This window comes from Nuphar pumila, chromosome 1 (assembly GCF_984573655.1).
Source record: "Nuphar pumila chromosome 1, dmNupPumi1.hap1.1, whole genome shotgun sequence".
Classification (NCBI taxonomy): Eukaryota; Viridiplantae; Streptophyta; class Magnoliopsida; order Nymphaeales; family Nymphaeaceae; genus Nuphar; species Nuphar pumila.
In genome coordinates this window covers 180,355,892-180,374,460 of record NC_143249.1, presented here as the reverse complement: position 1 = coordinate 180,374,460, position 18,569 = coordinate 180,355,892, and the positions used below count along the sequence as shown (strand labels likewise).

Sequence of the window (18,569 nt, the reverse complement as noted above, 5' to 3'; positions counted from 1 at the left end):
GTATGCTGCGGGTGCCTGGCAAACCCAGCTGAGCTGGACTCGGCTGGGCAGGCCTCGGCCCCACACGGCCTAGCCTATTGGCTGGTTCGAGGCAGTGGGCAGGCCCCTGCCAGTCCTGGCCCTGTTCAGCTAGGCCTCGACAGGCTGGACCGGCCTGCCGAGCCTGCTGAACTGAGTAGAGTGGGCATCGGCTGGAAAACACCTAGTTTTCGGTGGGTCTGGCAGTACTTGCCAAGTGCTGGCAGATTCCACCTGAGAAAAAAAAAAGTGATGTTAGTTCAAAGATACGTGTGGTGTGTTGTTCTTTTGAATTCTAGTTTCCTGTTAAGAGGGTGCATTTGAGTACATGTTAAGGAATAGGATTGTTACTTGACAGAATATGTTGAAGGTAACATTGGTGTACTTATACATTTAACTTATGAATATGTCACGTGTGTTATCACTTGAATACTCATATACTTGACTAAAATGTGTAGTGTATAAGGGTGAGCATAAGGTATGAATATGTGAGTAAAGCGTGTATATGACAGGAATACTTGCATTAACTGAAATTTATGAGTTTTGCATGATTGTTCACATGTTATAATTGGAATGATGCATTTGTCAGGAATTGTGCAATGAATGAAAATATGCCTTGCATGTTGGTGTGAGAACTCATGCTCATGTATTTAAATATTATTGATTTTGTCGCGGATGAATGTGCAATGAAAAGTGTGTGAAAAGAATGCATGAGTGACATACTCTTTATGATTTTGCTTATGAATGCAGTGATGATCAAATTGGATCATCAGGGGCTGGGTGAGCCTCGAGAACCAGTCGTTCTCTGTTTTAGTTATCTAGATTGCATTGCAACAAATCAAATGTGATATTATTTTACTGCACTGTTCTATGTTGTCACGGGTTGTGGTCCCGTGAAAAGCTTAGCATGCTGATGTGCAAGCTTATATTATTAATTCTGCATGTAAATTTGCAAATGTAAAAGAAATGGATTAATAACCAAATAAAAGAAAATAAAGAACAGTGTAATTCACTTTCTCCTTGATGTCCCTGCTTTAGCGTGGGAATCTTGGATATTGCGGTTTAGGGGAAACCGTGAGGATACAAAAACTCCGTGTGCGTTTTGTTGCCCCTGAACCCGATATTGAGGTTCTTCTCCTGGCCACGGTTTTAGGGAGAATCCGTCACTTTACCCGGGAGTGGTGTGTTAGTCACAGCTGTGAGTTTGTTTTGGTATACCAAGAAAGTGGCGCCAGTGGATGCTGTTTTTCCTGGTGTCCCCGACTTTGGATGCTGTTTTCCAAGGTTCCGATGGATGGTGTTGTTTCCTGATATCGGTCGAGGGCTAAGTTTGGAACCCGGTAATAAGATACAAATTGTGTGTGAAGCTACCCCGGGAACCCTACTTGACCTCGGGGATTGTACCCGTTTGGTGTATCCGCGGGCAATGATAAATTAAAAAGAGGAACTTAAGGATTGTGTGCATTTAATAGGACATGCATATGGAAAGAGGAAAACTTAAATGGAAGATAATAAATGGTTCATGCATTGCACATAAATCATGCATATTCTTGCTATGCATTAGTTCATGCATGTTTACCTGTTCACCGGGTTGTTTATGTTGATCATTGTATGATGTTGAGCTCTTTTGCATTTAATTGCCTTATTGATTAAGTTGTGATCAACGTTACATATTTCGTGTTCCCTCCTGTTAAATGTTTAATTATGCATGAATGGTTAATTGACTTAGGAATTGAGTATAATCGTATTCCTCAAAATATTACATGGATCTTATTTACGCTCTTTTTCTTATCTGATTCATTAGGGAAACCTGTACGCAGAATTCTTCGGATTTCTGACCCTCTTATTTTATTGGTTTTTCCCAGGCACAGGTGATCAGTGAAGTCGACTCGCTTCTGAGGGATACGAGGGTCACATTTGTTTCAGACGGCTTCACTTACGAACAGAATGGCTCTACTGTTATTTTCTTTTAGTTCTTCTGATTTCCTGCAATTTGATATTTCACTTTTGACATGGAACATATTACTCTTATTGATTCATTAATAAAAGAATTCAGTGGATTGGTTATGATTGATAAATGTAAGTTGCTTTGTGGTGTGTGGTTATCCAACTGAAATTGGAACTGTAGGGACCCCAGGTCTCTGAGAAGTTTTCCGCGACTCTTAGAAAAAAAAAAATATTCCGCATTTTTCAAAGGTAGGAGTTGGGGTCGTTACACAAAAGGTCTCACAAGTAACCGTTTCTGGTATCTGAAGAACAAGTTACACATGGTTCACTCTCATGCGCAACTTGAGGGCGGGTATTAGAACATGAAATGGATATGGGGATATGGATCTAGTAGAGGATCCATATCCGATACAACACATACATGTTTTGTACTTTAATGTAATATGTATTACTAATACAGGGCAGTTTTGTCCATGTAAAATATTGTAACCCTATTAAGTTAATGATGTATTAGTGCTGCAGTCATTAAGGAAAAAAGTGGCTGCCGATTTCCCAAGAAGAGCCTATTCTCTCTCCTCACTTCTTCATCGTTTCCTTCACAAAATACGACTACTCAAAGCAGTTTTCACACAAAAGTTAAAACATACTAAGAAACTGATTACATAACTAAAATAACCGAAAAATATATGAGATTAACCTACAAAAGTTAAAATATATGAGATTATTCTAAAAAATACGAGATTAACATATAAAAGTAACTAAAAAACTGATTACATAACTGAAAAATATATGAAATTAACCAACAAAAGTTAAAATATATTAAGAAACTAATTACATGACTGAAATAACTGAAAAATATACGAGATTAACCAACAAAAGTTAAAATATAGTAATATACTAAGAAACTTATTACATAACTGAAATAACTGGAAAATATATGAGATTAACCTACAAAAATCTTTTTGATTATGTCTCAGAAGTCTTGTAAAAAAAAATTTGCGCCTTGAGGCACAGAGTGCCACGCCTCAAGGCGAGGCGCACCTTTTGCGCCTCAAGGCATGTTTTTGATAACACTGGTCAGCACCAAGATTGCTTTTACAAGACACTGCATGCATATGTTAGAGAGAGAGAGAGGGAGAGTTTCCATGCATGTACATGAAACGGTGAGCTAATTCTATCAAGTGGATCAACTGAAAAATAATTGCATATCTGACAAGTGACAATCTTGCATGATTTCTTATGACAATGCCATATGCATATGCAACAAAGGACAAGCAAAATTTACCATCCACAGCATCATGTGAGGTTGGTGACTGCCCAGTTCGACTAATCCAGAACCGCAACCGTTCTTCTGCAATATGTGCTTCAATGCCATGGGTTTTTGCCCTCCTCCAAAAGTACGTAAGCCAGGCCTGGAGAAAGATGAGCAAAATCCATCATAATTAGAGTTTGATACACAGTAGGAATAAACTTTTATCATTTCTAGGTGAGTTTTTAATGAAAGTAGGTGGCAACAGGACCTTTCTGTTTCCTTATCCAGGAAGATACACATTGAACTAATCTTACCGGGAAGAAAAATACCAGAAAATACAATTTTAGAACCACAGCCAAAATGATCTCTCTCTCTCTCTCTCTCTCTCTCTCTCTCTCTCTCTATATATATATATATATATATATATATATATATATATATATATATATATATATATATATATATATATATTACATTGAATGAAACTTATGCTGGCTAAGTTTTTTTAAGAGTACTGGTCAAAAGCAGCCCTCTTCATGATTTTAAAAATTTTAGTTGCACAATGAATGCATAACGTACAATAATTGGTCACTAATTCAAAGTACAAAGCTGCAAGTTAGGCTTCCTGTGTCTGAGTTATTGGAAGTAAAGAACCTGAAAGTCTTTGACAGAAGGGATATATATCATCAATGTAACTCATATTTGCTTCCATTAATGTGCTCAGAAACAAATTACTTGTAAGAGCAGATAGCTTGACCATTACTTCTACAAAAGTTATCAATAGCATGGTTACTCATAAGAGCAGATAGCTTGTCCATTTCGTCTATTATCAACAGCGAGGTTGTTACTTCCAAATTCACCCTTTAAATTTTGAACATGTCTCTGGGAGTAGAAAGTTCCGTCCACTAAAAGGGAAGTATAAATTGTTGAATATGTATTTTCCAGCTCCATGGGAGAGTAATGGAGGCAGTGTGCATGGATGCCCGAATCATGTTGGAGCTTTCCAATCAATTTTCTCCAACTGCATATATTTTTTAAACGTATACAGACGAAACAATACCATGGACATATTTAGCCCTTCCATGAACATAAACCAACAGCATAGGCCACCCAAAATGCAGGAACAAAACAAGAAGCTTTGCAATTAGTTGATCTCATAGGAACCATGCTAAAACCAATGGTTGCTAGTACATATTCATGCAGTTGCAGCCCACCAGTAATCAACAAATATTTTTATATTATAGGGGATCCCTCTATTTGCAGTATACATGTATTATGTATGCAGTATACATAATCTAGCTGCACCCTTGCACCCTTCTTTTGGAAAACAACTGTCATACCATACCTCCATCATACTACATCTGGGCACCTACAAACCATGTGATATGGGTAACTGTGATAGTTGAATTGTAAAAGCTGTGGTATCTTAACAAGCGGACAGATCTCGGGCTAAAATCCCAAACTTTACCCTCTACCCAACCCCTTCATTTATGCATGCATGCACACACAGACATGGAGAAAGAAAGAAAATGTGCATGTAAGATATTTTAAGAACAATTTATTAAGGAAATGGATTACCAAATGCCTCCACATACTTTGGATCACCAGGGGACTTAGCATCTGATGCATAACCAAAAGAGAAGTGAAAGTTAATAGCAGGATGATGGCATTTTTTGCTGGTACCAACTACAAAGAATAACAAAAACCTACATGAATAAGTATGACTAAGATCAATGTCTACGATACAGTTAGGCCAGTAACAGGGAAACATAATCAAATTTTACTTTTTGGAGACAAACATGCGCTACAGATAACAGGCACGTTGGTCAGAACGGAAAGCAGAATACCACGACTGTGCTTTCTGCAGATTTTGGAAAAATTAAAAAAATAAGGGGAAAGGTCCTGATTTCCATGTGAAGAACAAAGACAAAAAGAGAGAACACCTTCATCTAAAGGGATTGAGGAAAAAATGCATTAAAAATGATATTCCTGGTTCAAAATTCCAGAACAGCAATCATACACAAAATATCACGTCAAACATGTATGCACTATGTTGTTTAGGCTCCAGTGACCATCCCAATAATCACTCAAATTTACATGTTCAGAAAATCTGTTAGCTACAACTACAGATGATAATTTATCTCCATAATACAACCCAGAGTTACCGGAAACGCCTAGGCAAGTGGGGAAGCACGCTTCCCCGAAGCGTGTTTCGGAAGCGCAAAACGTCGCGCTTCCGAAACGCAGTGGGAAGCACCAAAATTTTATGGGAAACGCACTTCCCCCCTTTTTTCTATTTATTTATTTTTATTTTTTCTCTTTTTTCGATTCCCACTCACTTCCTAAGTCGCTTCCAGTTCGCTTCCTAGGTTGCTTCCGGTTCGCTTCTAAGTCGTCCCACGCTTCCCGCTTCCTAAAATTTTGAAAGTGCTTCGCTTCCCGCTCCCGCTTCCTCGACTGGCAACCATGATACAACCTATAACTGTCATGGAAAGAAAAGCATGTAAACCCTTTAAAAGGAAAGCTGGAATACATGAAACCATCAAAACTAGAGATTCCCAAAGTCAACATAAGCCAAAAGTTGACAATAAATGTCCACTATCATAAAATATGCAGTCTTAGCTTCCCACAATACAAAATCAAAAACAAATTCCCAGTCATAGAACCATAGTTTCAAAACAGGCTAAAATAAATTACCATCTTAAAACAAATGCAAAAGTAATGAGGAAACCAAAGAGAAGTAGCATAAAACATAACTTGAACATTGTAATGAAATGGTGGTCTTTCACAAAAGCACAAACAACTCACAAAGGGTGTCTATTGGAGACACTACAAGCATAACCCATAAAAGGGTATAAATGGAAGAACACACTAAAAATAATAATACTTTATTTCTCACAAGAAATGCTTAAGAAGCATTGATACATTATTGAGGGGGATCACCCCTATTTATACAAGTGGGAGAGGGATGGAGGGGAGCTCTCCAAAAGAGTTGTTGGACCTAGTCCAACAACTCTAAATATAGCCGTTGGACTAGGTCCAACGACTATATCCTAGTCAATCCCTAGTTGGGATTTGACTAGAATAAAAATACCTAGTTCAAAATGAACTAGATAATAAAATGTAAAAATAAAAAGAAGAAAAGAAAAATAACAATATATATAATAATAATATTATATTATATTATTATTATATATATATTAGATATATATATTTTTACATTTTAACACTCCCCCTCAAACTTATGGTACAATGAGCGAAAGTTTTTTTAAGAGAAAGTGAAATCTTAGAGCAGCCAGAGGTTTGGTGAAGAAATTTGTTAATTGGTATTCGGATGTAACATAAGGCAGATCAATGGTTTTGTGTAGATATTCATCTCTAACATAGTGACAGTCCATCTCAATATGTTTGGTGCGTTCATGACATGTTTGGTTGCTTGCAATATAGACCGCACTCTTGTTGTCAAAGCACATACGTGAAGCTTGTGTTGCTTCAACTCTCATGTCAGTAAACAAACGTCTGAGCCAAACTACTTCTATGGTTACGGTTGTCATGACTCGGTATTCAACTTCAGTAGACGAGAGAGAGATTTTTTGCTGCTTTTTGCATCTCCACAAAATCAATGATTCATCTAAAAAAACACAAAACCCAATGGTTGAGTGTTTATTATTGGGATCACCTCCCCAATCTGCATCAGTATAAGCAATTAAATCTAAAGATGATGATGCAGATAAGAAGAGTCCTCGTGAAAAAGAGGTCTTGATGTATCTAATAATACGCATGACTGCTCCCATGTGAACAGAGGTGGGAGCATGTTGAAATTGACTAGTTGTATATACAACGTGTGCGATGTCTGGCCTAGTTACAGAGAGATAGGAAAGCGCCTTAATAAGCTGTCTGTAAGGAGTGGGGTCATAAAGAGGTTCTCCATCATCAATCCTCAATTTGATGTTGACAACTTCTGGAGTATCTACTTTCTTGTCATTTGTAATTCTAGACCTAAAAACAATATCCGAGGCAAATTTAGACTGAGATATTAAATACCCACGAGGGTAATAAGCAACTTCAATTCTTAAAAAATATCTTAATAAGCCTAAGTCAGTCATTTCAAAATGAGTTTTAAGGGTTTTGATGTTTACAGCTCCCTGTTTGTTGCCGCCGGTGATGATCATATCATCCACATATAGAAGGGGAACAATAATGCCTACATCAAAATTCTTAACAAACAAAGCAGTATCAGTCAAACAATATTGAAAACCAAGATCAGTCATAACCTGACTAAATGTATCATATCAGGCTTGTGGGGACTGTTTAATACCATAAAATGCTTTTTCTAAACGAATAGCTTTACCCTTAGAGATACTAATACCTGATGGGGCTTCTATGTATCATTCTTTAATTAAATTTTCATTGAGAAAGACATTTTTGACATCCATCTGAAATATGGGTCATTTTCTAATGGAGGCCAAGGCTATTAAAGTTTTGACAGTGATCATACGAGCAACAGAGGCTAAAGTTTTTTCATAATCAATATCGTACTCTTGGGCATACCCTTTGGCTACTAAGCGGGCTTTATATCTTTCAAGAGTGCCATCACCTTTGGTTTTGACTTTATAAACTCATCGACAACCTATAGGTTTCTTACCTGGAGGAACATCTTGAATGGTCTAAGTGTTAGCTTTTTCAAATGCAATCAATTCTGTTTTCATGGCTTCTATCCATTCTATATGGTTTTTGGCTTGAGAGTAGGATGATGGTTCTACGTACCCTGTATGTAGGTGAGAATGACTTGTATGACACAAAATTTTCAGGAGGTCTAGAGATCTTGGATGACCTTATGGTTGATACTTCAGAATATTTTTCTAATGCACATAGAAGATTTGACTCTCTACGTCTTGAATATTATAAACTAATGTCCTTATGGGTTTGCTCTTCATTATCATCATTATGTTCAACATCAATACGACTTTGATCATTGTCAAAGTCACATTCAAGATCCCATTCATTGGGTTTTGAAATCATATCTTATTAGAAATGAGTATTCGGTGATTTCCTTGGGTTTCTCGGATTCAAAAAAACTTTCTTTTTCTAAGAAAGATACATTCCTGGATACATATAATTTTTCATTTTTTAAATCAAAACACCGATAGCCTTTTTTATTATCGGCATATCCTAAGAAGGTACAAGAGATCGCACGAGGAGAGAGTTTTGTCATTTTTGTTGGTGAAAATGAAACACTTGCATCCAAAGATTCTTAATCTAGAGTAATCAGGGGCTAAATTGACAAGTTTTTCAATTGGAGTTATGTTTTTCAAAGAAGAAGATGGCATTCAGTTAATAAGGTAGGTAGCAGTTAGCGCAGCTTCTGCTCAAAAATCTTTTGAAACTTGATTTGTTATTAGAAAAGTCCCAGTGGTTAACATGATGTGTCGATGTTTCCATTCGACCAGACCATTTTATTGTGGTACGTGTGGACAAGATCTTTGGTGTATAATGCCATGTAAATTAAGATAATCGTTAAATTCTTTGGACATAAATTCTCCCCCTGAATCAATGCGAAAAATAGAAATATCTTTGAAATTTATTTTTAACCATTTTATGAAACGTTTGAAAATGTAAAAAAACCTCAAACTTATAGTTAAGGAAGTAAATACAAGTCTGTCTAGAATAGTCATCGACAAAGATAACATAATAGGCATATCCACCTTTTGAAATAACTAGTGCGGGACCCCAAACATCTGAATGTATTAATTCAAGTGGTCTAGAGGAAACGAAAGTTCTATTATGAAATGGTAATCTTTTTATTTTGGCAAGAATGCAGTCTTTACAGGTGAAACTTTCAAAATTACAAAATTTTCTTAAACTCAGAAAGTGTTGGATTTTGGATATATGAGGATGACCAAGTCTTTTGTGTCATAAGTCCAATCGTAGTTTATGAACATTATAATAGAAAGCATTCTTAGGTAATTCTAAAAAATCCATGTAATAGAATCCTCCTTCTCTATGGCATTCTCCAATCAGCTTCCCTGACTAACGATCCTGTATCGAACAACCATGAGAATATAAGGAAATATTACACCCATAATCAGATATTTGAGAAACAGGCAAGAGGTTTAAATTTAATTTAGGAATATACTTAACTTCGGGGATAAAAAATTTCTTTGTTTTAAGAGGTTTTTAAAAATTTCTTATTCCTTCTATTTCAAGAGAACCATCAACTGTAAAAACTTTTGACACACTTGAGTTATTTTTAAGATATTCAGATAAGCTTTTAATATTTGGGGTCATATGAAAAGAAGCACCAGAATCAAGAAGCCAAAGAAAGTTACCAGGATCGGAAAAGGATGAAACCAGAGTTACCGGAAGCGCCTAGCTAAAAGGGGAAGCGCGCTTCCCCGAAGCGCGCTTCGGAAGCGCGAAACGTCGCGCTTCCGAAGCGTGGGGGGAAGCGTCCCCCTTTTTTGGGAAGCGCGCTTCCCTTTAATGGGGGACGTGTTTCCCTTTAATGGGGGACGCGCTTCCCTTTAATGGGAAGCGCGCTTCCCCCACGCTTCCCCAACGCTTCCCCCACGCTTCCCCAACGCTTCCCCCACGCTTCCCCCACGCTTCCCCCTCGCTTCCCCTGTTTTTTCAAATTTTTTGTATTTTTTATTTTTTATTTTTATTTTTTTCGCTTCCCCCTCGCTTCCGAGACGCTTCCTGGGTCGCTTCCGAGACGCTTCCTAGGTCGCTTCCGAGACGCTTCCCGAATCGCTCCTAAGTGGTCCCACGCTTCCCCGCTTCCTAAAATTTTGAAAGTGCCTCGCTTCCCGCTCCCGCTTCCCGTATCGCTTCCCGCTCCCGCTTCCTCAACTGGCAACCATGGATGAAACAACTGCTCGAGTTGATGCTTCAGTTGAAGAGGATGCTCCCTTAAGAAGAGGTTGAAGGATTTCCATCAATTGAGCCATATAAACTGGTGCATCTTGATTTTTTGACTCTAATTCGACCGATGCAACCTTCTTCTCGTCCAACTTCTTTAATTTAGGACATTGGGGCCTATAGTGCCTTGACTCATGACAATGATGACAAATGATCATTTTTTTATTAAAATCACCTCTTTGTCTACCGAAGTGAGGAGGCCTATAAGTTCGCACATAGTTGACCGGTCTGGACACAGCTAGGACGGAGTCATCTTCAATTTTTTGATTATTTTTTCTAAGTCTATTTTCCTCCATAGTTAGTTCCTCTATAGTTTCAACAATAGAGAGAACTTTGCCACGATGTAAAAGAGTCGATCTAGTCGACTCGAATTCTGGTCTTAGACCATTTATGAATTGATAAAAATGTTTCATATCGAGTTGCTATTGACGAAGCTCGACATCTTCAAAACAATGCCATTTTGGCTCAAGAGCCAATTCTTCCCAAGGTTCGGACAACTCATTGTAATATTCTCTAATAGTTTTATCCTTTTGAGTCATTGTCCGGACCTTGTCTTGTAAATTGCATACACGTGCAATATCTTTAAGGGAATACATATTTTTAAGGTATTTCCAAGCTTTATCGGCGTGCTCAAACTTAGCAAGACTTGAGCACCTTTTTATGTCAACGCTATTGATTTGCCATGACATAATTTTGGCATGCCCAATTCTCCACTTTTTTCATCTTTTCTCATAGGTTGCTAATGCTTTGTTCTTCTCTCCTTCCGTTAGAGGAACTTTTTTGTCATTCTCAATTTTCGTGAGAATGAGTTTTGGTTCTGAATCGGCACCATCAATTATACCCCACAACCCTTTTCCCCAAATATGGTGCTTCATAATTAAAGCCCACGTTACATAGTTGGTGTCATTCAACTTCCTAGGTATGATGGTGATCTTATCATTGTCATCCATATTTTACCAGGGTGTGAAAGGAAAATGAGTAAATAAGAGAAGAAGAGAAGAAAAAGATAGAGAGAAGAGAGGAAGAGAATGAACACAAACACAAAAAATTTGTCGCCAAGCTCCCTCCAAGGTCGTTTCCTTCTTCAAGGGGATCCCTTAGTCACGAACAAGAGAATAAAACTCTATTTGCAAGGGAAGCAAAAAAAAACGAGGTGGGAATCTTCAAGATCGAAAGCTCTTCAAGGCTCTGATACCATGTAATGAAATAGTGGTATTCCACAAAAGCACGAACAACTCACAAAGGGTGTCTATTGGAGACACTACAAGCATAACCTATAAAAGGGTATAAATGAAAGAACACACACTAAAAATAATAATATTTTATTCTTCACAAGAAATGCTTAAGAAGCATTGATACATTATTGAGGGGGATCACCCCTATTTATACAAGTGGGAGAGGGATGGAGGAGAGATATTTTGGAGCTCTCCAAAAGAGTCATTGGACCTAGTCCAACGGCTCAAAATATAGCCGTTGGACTAGGTCCAACGACTATATCCTAGTCAATCCCTAGTTGGGATTTGACTAGAATAAAAATACCTAGTTCAAAATGAACTAGATAATAAAATGTAAAAATAAAAAAAAGAAAAGAAAAATAAATAATATATATAATAATAATATAATATATTATTATTATTATTATATATTAGATATATTACATTTTAACAAACATAAATAATGGTGCCATTTTACTCACGAAAAGAAACAAAAAAGCAAAAACAATATATAAATGTATACCAGTTTTTCAAGTCACTACTATAAAGTACATATTCCAAGGGTAAGTTCAAAATTTGAAACTTTGGTTCATATTGCAAATTATCCTATCTTTTGATATACTCTTGCATGCCAAAAATATACATTTTACTATGCTATTTAAATAGAATTAAAATTTCTGGAATGTAAAGCTATGATAAGAGAGCCTTAAAAGTGGGAAGCCACCAGTCTCCATTTCTTTCACATCTTTCTCCTTGAACATAGAAAGAGAGCTCTTTTCTCTCCTTGAAAATAAGAAAACTACTGCTTTCTCCTGTTTTCTTGCTCTCTTTCTGAACACATTATGATGTATCACATCATAGTGAATAAAAAGCAATATCTTCATGTCAGGAACAACAAAATTACAATTCTAAACTGCTCAGATAATCTAACCTAGTGATATCCAAAGCTGTCCTAAAGGAAGATTCTTGAAGAGAAATCAGAACCTAGCAGCTGCTAAAGATCTTTTTGAAGAGAGGGAAGCAAGCAATGCACACATGCACGAGACAACTAAAAGCTAGCTCTCATTTAAAGGAAACAAAAAACACGACAACTAAAGCTATGGGTGGGCAACAGAGTGTCCCATCAATGGGCTGCATCCCAATCAAACTGGCCTGTCCACTTGGATGCACATGGCCTAAAAGCCATGTTCCAGTAGAGCTGAGGCTCAAAGACAGCCTAGGCCCGACATAGATAGGCCCGCCCAAGGGTGGCCTGCAGGCTGTCTACCCTTTTTAAGGGCTAGACCACAGGCCAGGCTAGTGGCCCAGGTCTATTTCTGATTGGGCCAATCAACTCGTTGATGTCCATAGACCAGTTGACCATCCCATCGATTCTTATTTAGGCACCCAGCTAGTTGATGGGCCATGGGCCCCGTGGCCTATAATGAGCCAGGACAAGTATCCATCCTAATAAAAGCACATTCAAGACAACAGTAAAGTATCGTGGAGAATGCAGCAGATATTTACCAATAGAAAAACAAACCTGAAGGTAAATGACTAGCCATCCTAGCCAAGTTTGGCCTCCTATGTTGTGCAAGCGCAAGCACAACAACATCCTCTACCTTGAACCAAAAATCATCCATTCCACAACAAAATATAATCAGCACCATGCATAAAAAAGAGTGAAGAACAAGCACCCACACACACAGACAAGGATTCCAACAGCAAAGAAATAGCATTATTGAATAAAAACTGCTTAGTCCATTTGCAAGACTGACTAAAGGATGCAAATGAACCAAGTTAGCAAAATTTACAGACAATTAGCACAATATAAAGACGATTTTAAGGCACTCCTTTATCACAAGCTAAGAAAAGTAGCATTTGAAAGTTCGCTATTTCAAGAGAATGACAAAAATTTTAAAACACAAAAACTACATTCTGGAATTAGATCCAGTTCATTTTTGACCTACATCCTGCTGTGCTACATTTTTTCCATGCCCCTCTGTAGGCCAGCCCGAAACACAAAATGTGATCAATTTTCATACAAAAACTGGATGCATTACATATGCTCATCAGTGACTGCTGTCAAGCAAATTGATAAACCAACTAAAGTCCTTTTAAGAGCATTGTTGTAAAAGTCGCAACATATCCAAAGAAGGCAAAAAGACACAATATACTCTAGAAACTAGTTTCATGGGTGTATTGGTATTATAATATAGTACCATATTACACTACCATATCATACGATACACCTAGATACAGAGTGTACCGTAAGGAAGAATGGGCAGATTCTCCTGTTCATCCAATATCTAAACGGCAACCAAAAATACACCAAAATCTAGGTGAACTACCTCTATATATTACTTACAAAAATCAATATCATTATGTCATATAAAGTATTATGTAACCAATGTGCAGCCCATTTATTGAATCCTCTATAAGGAAACAGTATTTTGTGCATGTACCTTGCTTCTACCCTCAAGAAAACTTGTTCACACAATGAAGCATATAAATGAAAACAAACAATTATGAAAAAACTATAAAGATAATCACATCTGCGTGCAACTAAAAAAAAATACATTAAAAGAAAACCTTTAAAGTAGTTAGTTCTCGCAAGCCCTTTTCAACAAAAAGCATGCTCTCTATGTTTCCTTCTCCAGTTAGATCATTCAAATCTCGTGCTAGCTTGGCTCTTTTCTCTGGATCATCATCTCCTGGTGAATATAACAAGCTTTCAAGGTCTTGATTTTACCAATAAAACCATTATCTATGTATCAAAATCAAAATGGAAGTTATAAAAACAGGTTCAGGAATATGATCATGTTTTCATTTCAGTATGTGATAAATAAGTGTAAAAATATGCCAATCAATCAGTTACTACTACTAGCCTCTATTCCAAGATTCTTCTTTGGCCTTTTGTCCAGCAGAAAGGACAACCTCAAGCGGAAGGGGGGCAAGCGAGGACCAATGCTCATGCTTTGGGCCCGCTATGTCTGCATGGATACCTGTAGGGAGAGTTGGAACTGGAAGTCAACAGGTTAGACAGTAAAAAAAGTACGGCATCAAGTAAAATCCTTTTTAAACTAGAAATTATATAATTCCGTATTTCATGATTTGTAGCTATTTTCACAGCCCTAGCATCTATGAAAGACAACCAACAGATGCCTTTACCATGTGGCAACTGACAACACTCCTATTAACATGATGAACTAAAATTTTAACAAAATGAAGGAACACTAGAATTAGAATGTTACAAATAGAGATGTAAGCGGGTAGGATTTTGTTCCGGTTGGTTCTAAGTTTTAAAACAGAAGAAAGCTTCCCTGAAAAATACAAGAAAAACAAAACACAAAACAAACGCAGGGCACTGTTGCTAAAAAAAATGTTAGTTATATAAAGAAAGCAAACAAGAACTAAAATTAACTAAATTGAAACTAACTAACAGGATTTAACAAACTAACTATAATGTAACTGACTAAAAAATTCTAACTACCCACAAATCAAAACCAACTCAAGCTAACTAATTTAAACTAAAGAAACAAATCAGATCTAACTAACGAATTATAAAATATTAACTGCTAACTATGGAAAATCGCTAAAATGCATTAACTAACCTATAATGTAAAACAATGACATAACGCCTAATCAAGCCACGATGCAATAACCATAAAACAATCTAAAATAAACTAACTGATTGTAAAACAAATTCAAAACTGACTCTAGCTAAGTAACTAAGTAATTCTAAATTTAACAACTAGCTATACGAAACGTAAACCAATATATCTAATTAACGATATGAAGTAATCTAAAATTCTGATCTACTCTACCAACTAGAAATAATTAACAGTAAAACAGATTAAACCATTAACCATGCAATACTAATTCAGTTAACTAACTACACTAGGGATTAAACTATACTAGCCAGTGTTATAAAAAATGTGCCTTGAGGCACAAAAGGCGCGCCTCGCCTTGAGGCACGGCCCTCTGTGCCTCAAGGCGCAAAACAAATTTTTTTTTTACAACAAGATTTCTGAGACATAATCAACAAAGTTTTTGTAGGTTAATCTCATATATTTTCCAGTTATTTCAGTTATGTAATATGTTTATTAGTATATTACTATATTTTAACTTTTGTTGGTTAATCTCGTATATTTTTCAGTTATTTCAGTCATGTAATTAGTTTCTTAATATATTTTTACTTTTTTTGGTTAATCTCATATATTTTTCAGTTATGTAATCAGTTTTTTAGTTAATTTTATATGTGATTTTTAGAATAATCTCATATATTTTAACTTTTGTAGGTCAGTCTCATACATTTTTCAGTTATTTCAGTTATATAATCAGTTTCTTAGTATATTTTAACTTTTGTTGGTTAATTTCATATAGTTTCCAGTTATGTAATCAGTTTTTAGTTACTTTTATATGTTAATCTCACATTTTTTAGAATAATCTCATATATTTTAACTTTTGTAGGTTAATCTTATATATTTTCCAGTTATTTCAGTTATGTAATCAGTTTCTTAGTATATTTTAATTTTTTTTTGTTAATCTCATATATTTTCCAGTTATGTAATCAGTTTTTAGTTACTTTTATATGTTAACCTCATATTTTTTAGAATAATCTCATATATTTTAACTTTTGTTGGTTAATCTCATATATTTTCCAGTTATGTAATCGGTTTCTTAGTATATTTTATCTTTTGTTGGTTAATCTCATATATTTTCCAGTTATGTAATCATTTTTTTAGTTACTTTTATATGTTAATCTCATATTTTTTAGAATAATCTCATATATTTTAACTTTTGTAGGTTAATCTCATATAGTTTCCAGTTATTTCAGTTATATAATCAGTTTATTAGTAAATTTTAGCGTTTTTTGGTTAATTTCATATATTTTCCAGTTATATAATCAGTTTTTAGTTACTTTTATATGTTAATCTCATATTTTTTAGTACTTATTTGAGATTTTCTATTTCTTATTGGTTGTTATTTCATCAATAAAGCATTTCTTTATTTATTCGTATTTTTAGATATTTTTTTTATAATTTTTTTAAAGTTTTCAAACAAAAAATTGAGGCTTACACCTCACCTCGGTTTTTGGTGGAGTGCCTCGCTACGCCTCAACGCTTTTCACAACATTGATACTAGCTAACTGGTATAAATCAATTCAAAACATGCTACACTAACTAAAATTTTGATTCAGTTTAACTACCTGATTACACGAGTTAACTAGGATCGCAGCAAAGCAAACTGATTAAGTACAAAAACAATAATAAGCTAAGTCTAGCATAACTGACTGTGCACAAAGTTAAGTTAAATCTATCTAGAAAAATTAAGTGGCTAACAAAGTAACTATTCTAATTGACGCAGGGCATTCAGCTATGCCGACCTGAAGCAAAATATGATTTATGTACTCTTGGATTCAGACCAGCAATGACAGATCACGCTGATTTGCTGGATTCGCTAAACACGTGGGTGCGTGACCCCCCAAAAAATATGCTTAACTACTTTTTTTTTTTGCGCAAGCTTTATAATTTGCGACCACTGCTGACCAACAGCCTGATTAGATCAGGCTGCTCAGCTACCCAGCCAGCAAATCGGATCAGATATGGTCAATCTGATCAAGTGATCAGATTGACACAGACACGCAGCCCGCGCAATACAATATTTTTTTTTATTTAACCAACTGACAGCAGACTACCTATGCTAACAAGAAAGATTTAATTAAACAGGGATTTCTGTTATGCAGCAAAAAGAAAAAAATAAATAAAAACCTAGAAAGCTAATGCATGCAATACTACTTAAAAGAAAAGAGGGAGAAAGAGACGTACCTGCTGGTTCGTCTCCGACGGATGAATTGAGAGAAAGGGCGGCCTTCCACGATGTATGCTCTTCACGCTGGACCCCCTGACCAAAAAAGAAGAAGAGGCCGGCGAGGAAAAAGGGTAGAAGAGAGAAAGAGGAGGAAAGAAGGTAGAAGAGAGGAGGGGAGGAAGCCGGCTGAGAGTGAGAGGAGGGGCATGAATCCCAAGAGGTGAAAGACTCCATTGTTTTCTATAAACCTGTTTTTAGAAGTAATTTTTAAAAGAGTTTATAAAATTTTCAAAAATTTTAAAAGACTCTTTTTCCAAAAGTATTTTCTAAAAACTTATTTAATTTTGCTAAAAGAATAAAAAAGAACCAACTTCCTCAATTTTATAATTTAATTGAAATCAACGAAACTACTCATTTTTAATCATTTTTCACACTTGCATGTAAACCTATAAAAATGACGCATAATCAAAGTGTCCCGCTGCATTTTTACCGCCATATCTGCTGTAGTGTCCCACAACTGACAGGCTGTCAGCTAAAGATGGAGGGTGACCAGATGCAGCTGGAACGAAGTCCAAATATAAACAACATAAATCGATAAATTTCAAAGCATATCGCCGAGAATCAGCATCAAGCCACAGGAATCGTTATTATAAACAAGAAAATCACGCATACGGAAAATTTTCAACCTAATTTGGCAGAATTACTCATATCGTCCTTTACTTCCTAAACAGAAACCCAAAACCATACAGATCCACGAAATTCAAAGACAAACTCCAAATTGGACGCGCAATTTTTCCAGTTTGGACCAAACCAGAAGAGCGACGGAAAACTTACCGCAGGAGAGGGAGATCTACCCGTGAGCTTCCTCGCCGCATCATTATTTCCGACAGCAGAGGCAGCAAACGACGTCGCATTGTACCGGAAAGGCAGATCATCCTCCTCGTCGTCGTGGTCCGCCGTCTGCGACGCCATAACCTGCGCGAGCCGCGCCGCCGCAGCCTTCGCGGCGACGTTCTGCGTCTTCTTGACGCTCGAGAACCCGGTCGAACCGGTTCGCGCGTGGTGATGCACTGATGCGCCAGATACATGGTCGGAGACGACGATCCGCCGGTCCGCTGACTCGCGTACACCGAGCTCCCGGCCCTCAGCCGATCCATCCCCCTTGTTTATACCCGATAAGCACAATCGCTAGGGTTCTCTCTGAACCAAAGACGAGTGAGGAAGAAGACTCCCCCGTATTTCGATGGCGTGCCCGAGAAGCAACTGGCGGGGAGTTTGAGGAAGCTAGTTAGGGCCCCTCTCGGCACTTAGGAACCGTCCGATCTCGGAACGGACGGCTAACGGTGGCCGGAAGGGGTCGGGACGGAACGGTTCTAGATCTGCCGGAACGAAAACGCTGGGAAGTCTCGCGCTATTTATTGCTC

The 18,569-nt window shown here is 36.9% G+C and overlaps 1 protein-coding gene across 1 annotated transcript in view; it reads right to left on the bottom strand.

Moving 5' to 3' along the window:
* Positions 1–18,569, bottom strand: part of LOC149851509 (uncharacterized) — a 32,091-nt gene that overhangs the window by 13,213 nt on the left and 309 nt on the right. The window contains exons 2-10 of the mRNA XM_090008628.1: positions 17,980–18,306; positions 17,163–17,331; positions 14,220–14,336; positions 13,924–14,045; positions 12,875–12,953; positions 5,667–5,699; positions 5,017–5,021; positions 4,796–4,903; positions 3,251–3,377 (exon numbers count right to left, since the gene is read on the bottom strand). Coding sequence (XP_089864754.1) covers positions 3,251–3,377; positions 4,796–4,903; positions 5,017–5,021; positions 5,667–5,699; positions 12,875–12,953; positions 13,924–14,045; positions 14,220–14,336; positions 17,163–17,331; positions 17,980–18,306 — 1,087 coding nt within the window. The remainder of the gene's footprint in view (positions 1–3,250; positions 3,378–4,795; positions 4,904–5,016; positions 5,022–5,666; positions 5,700–12,874; positions 12,954–13,923; positions 14,046–14,219; positions 14,337–17,162; positions 17,332–17,979; positions 18,307–18,569) is intronic.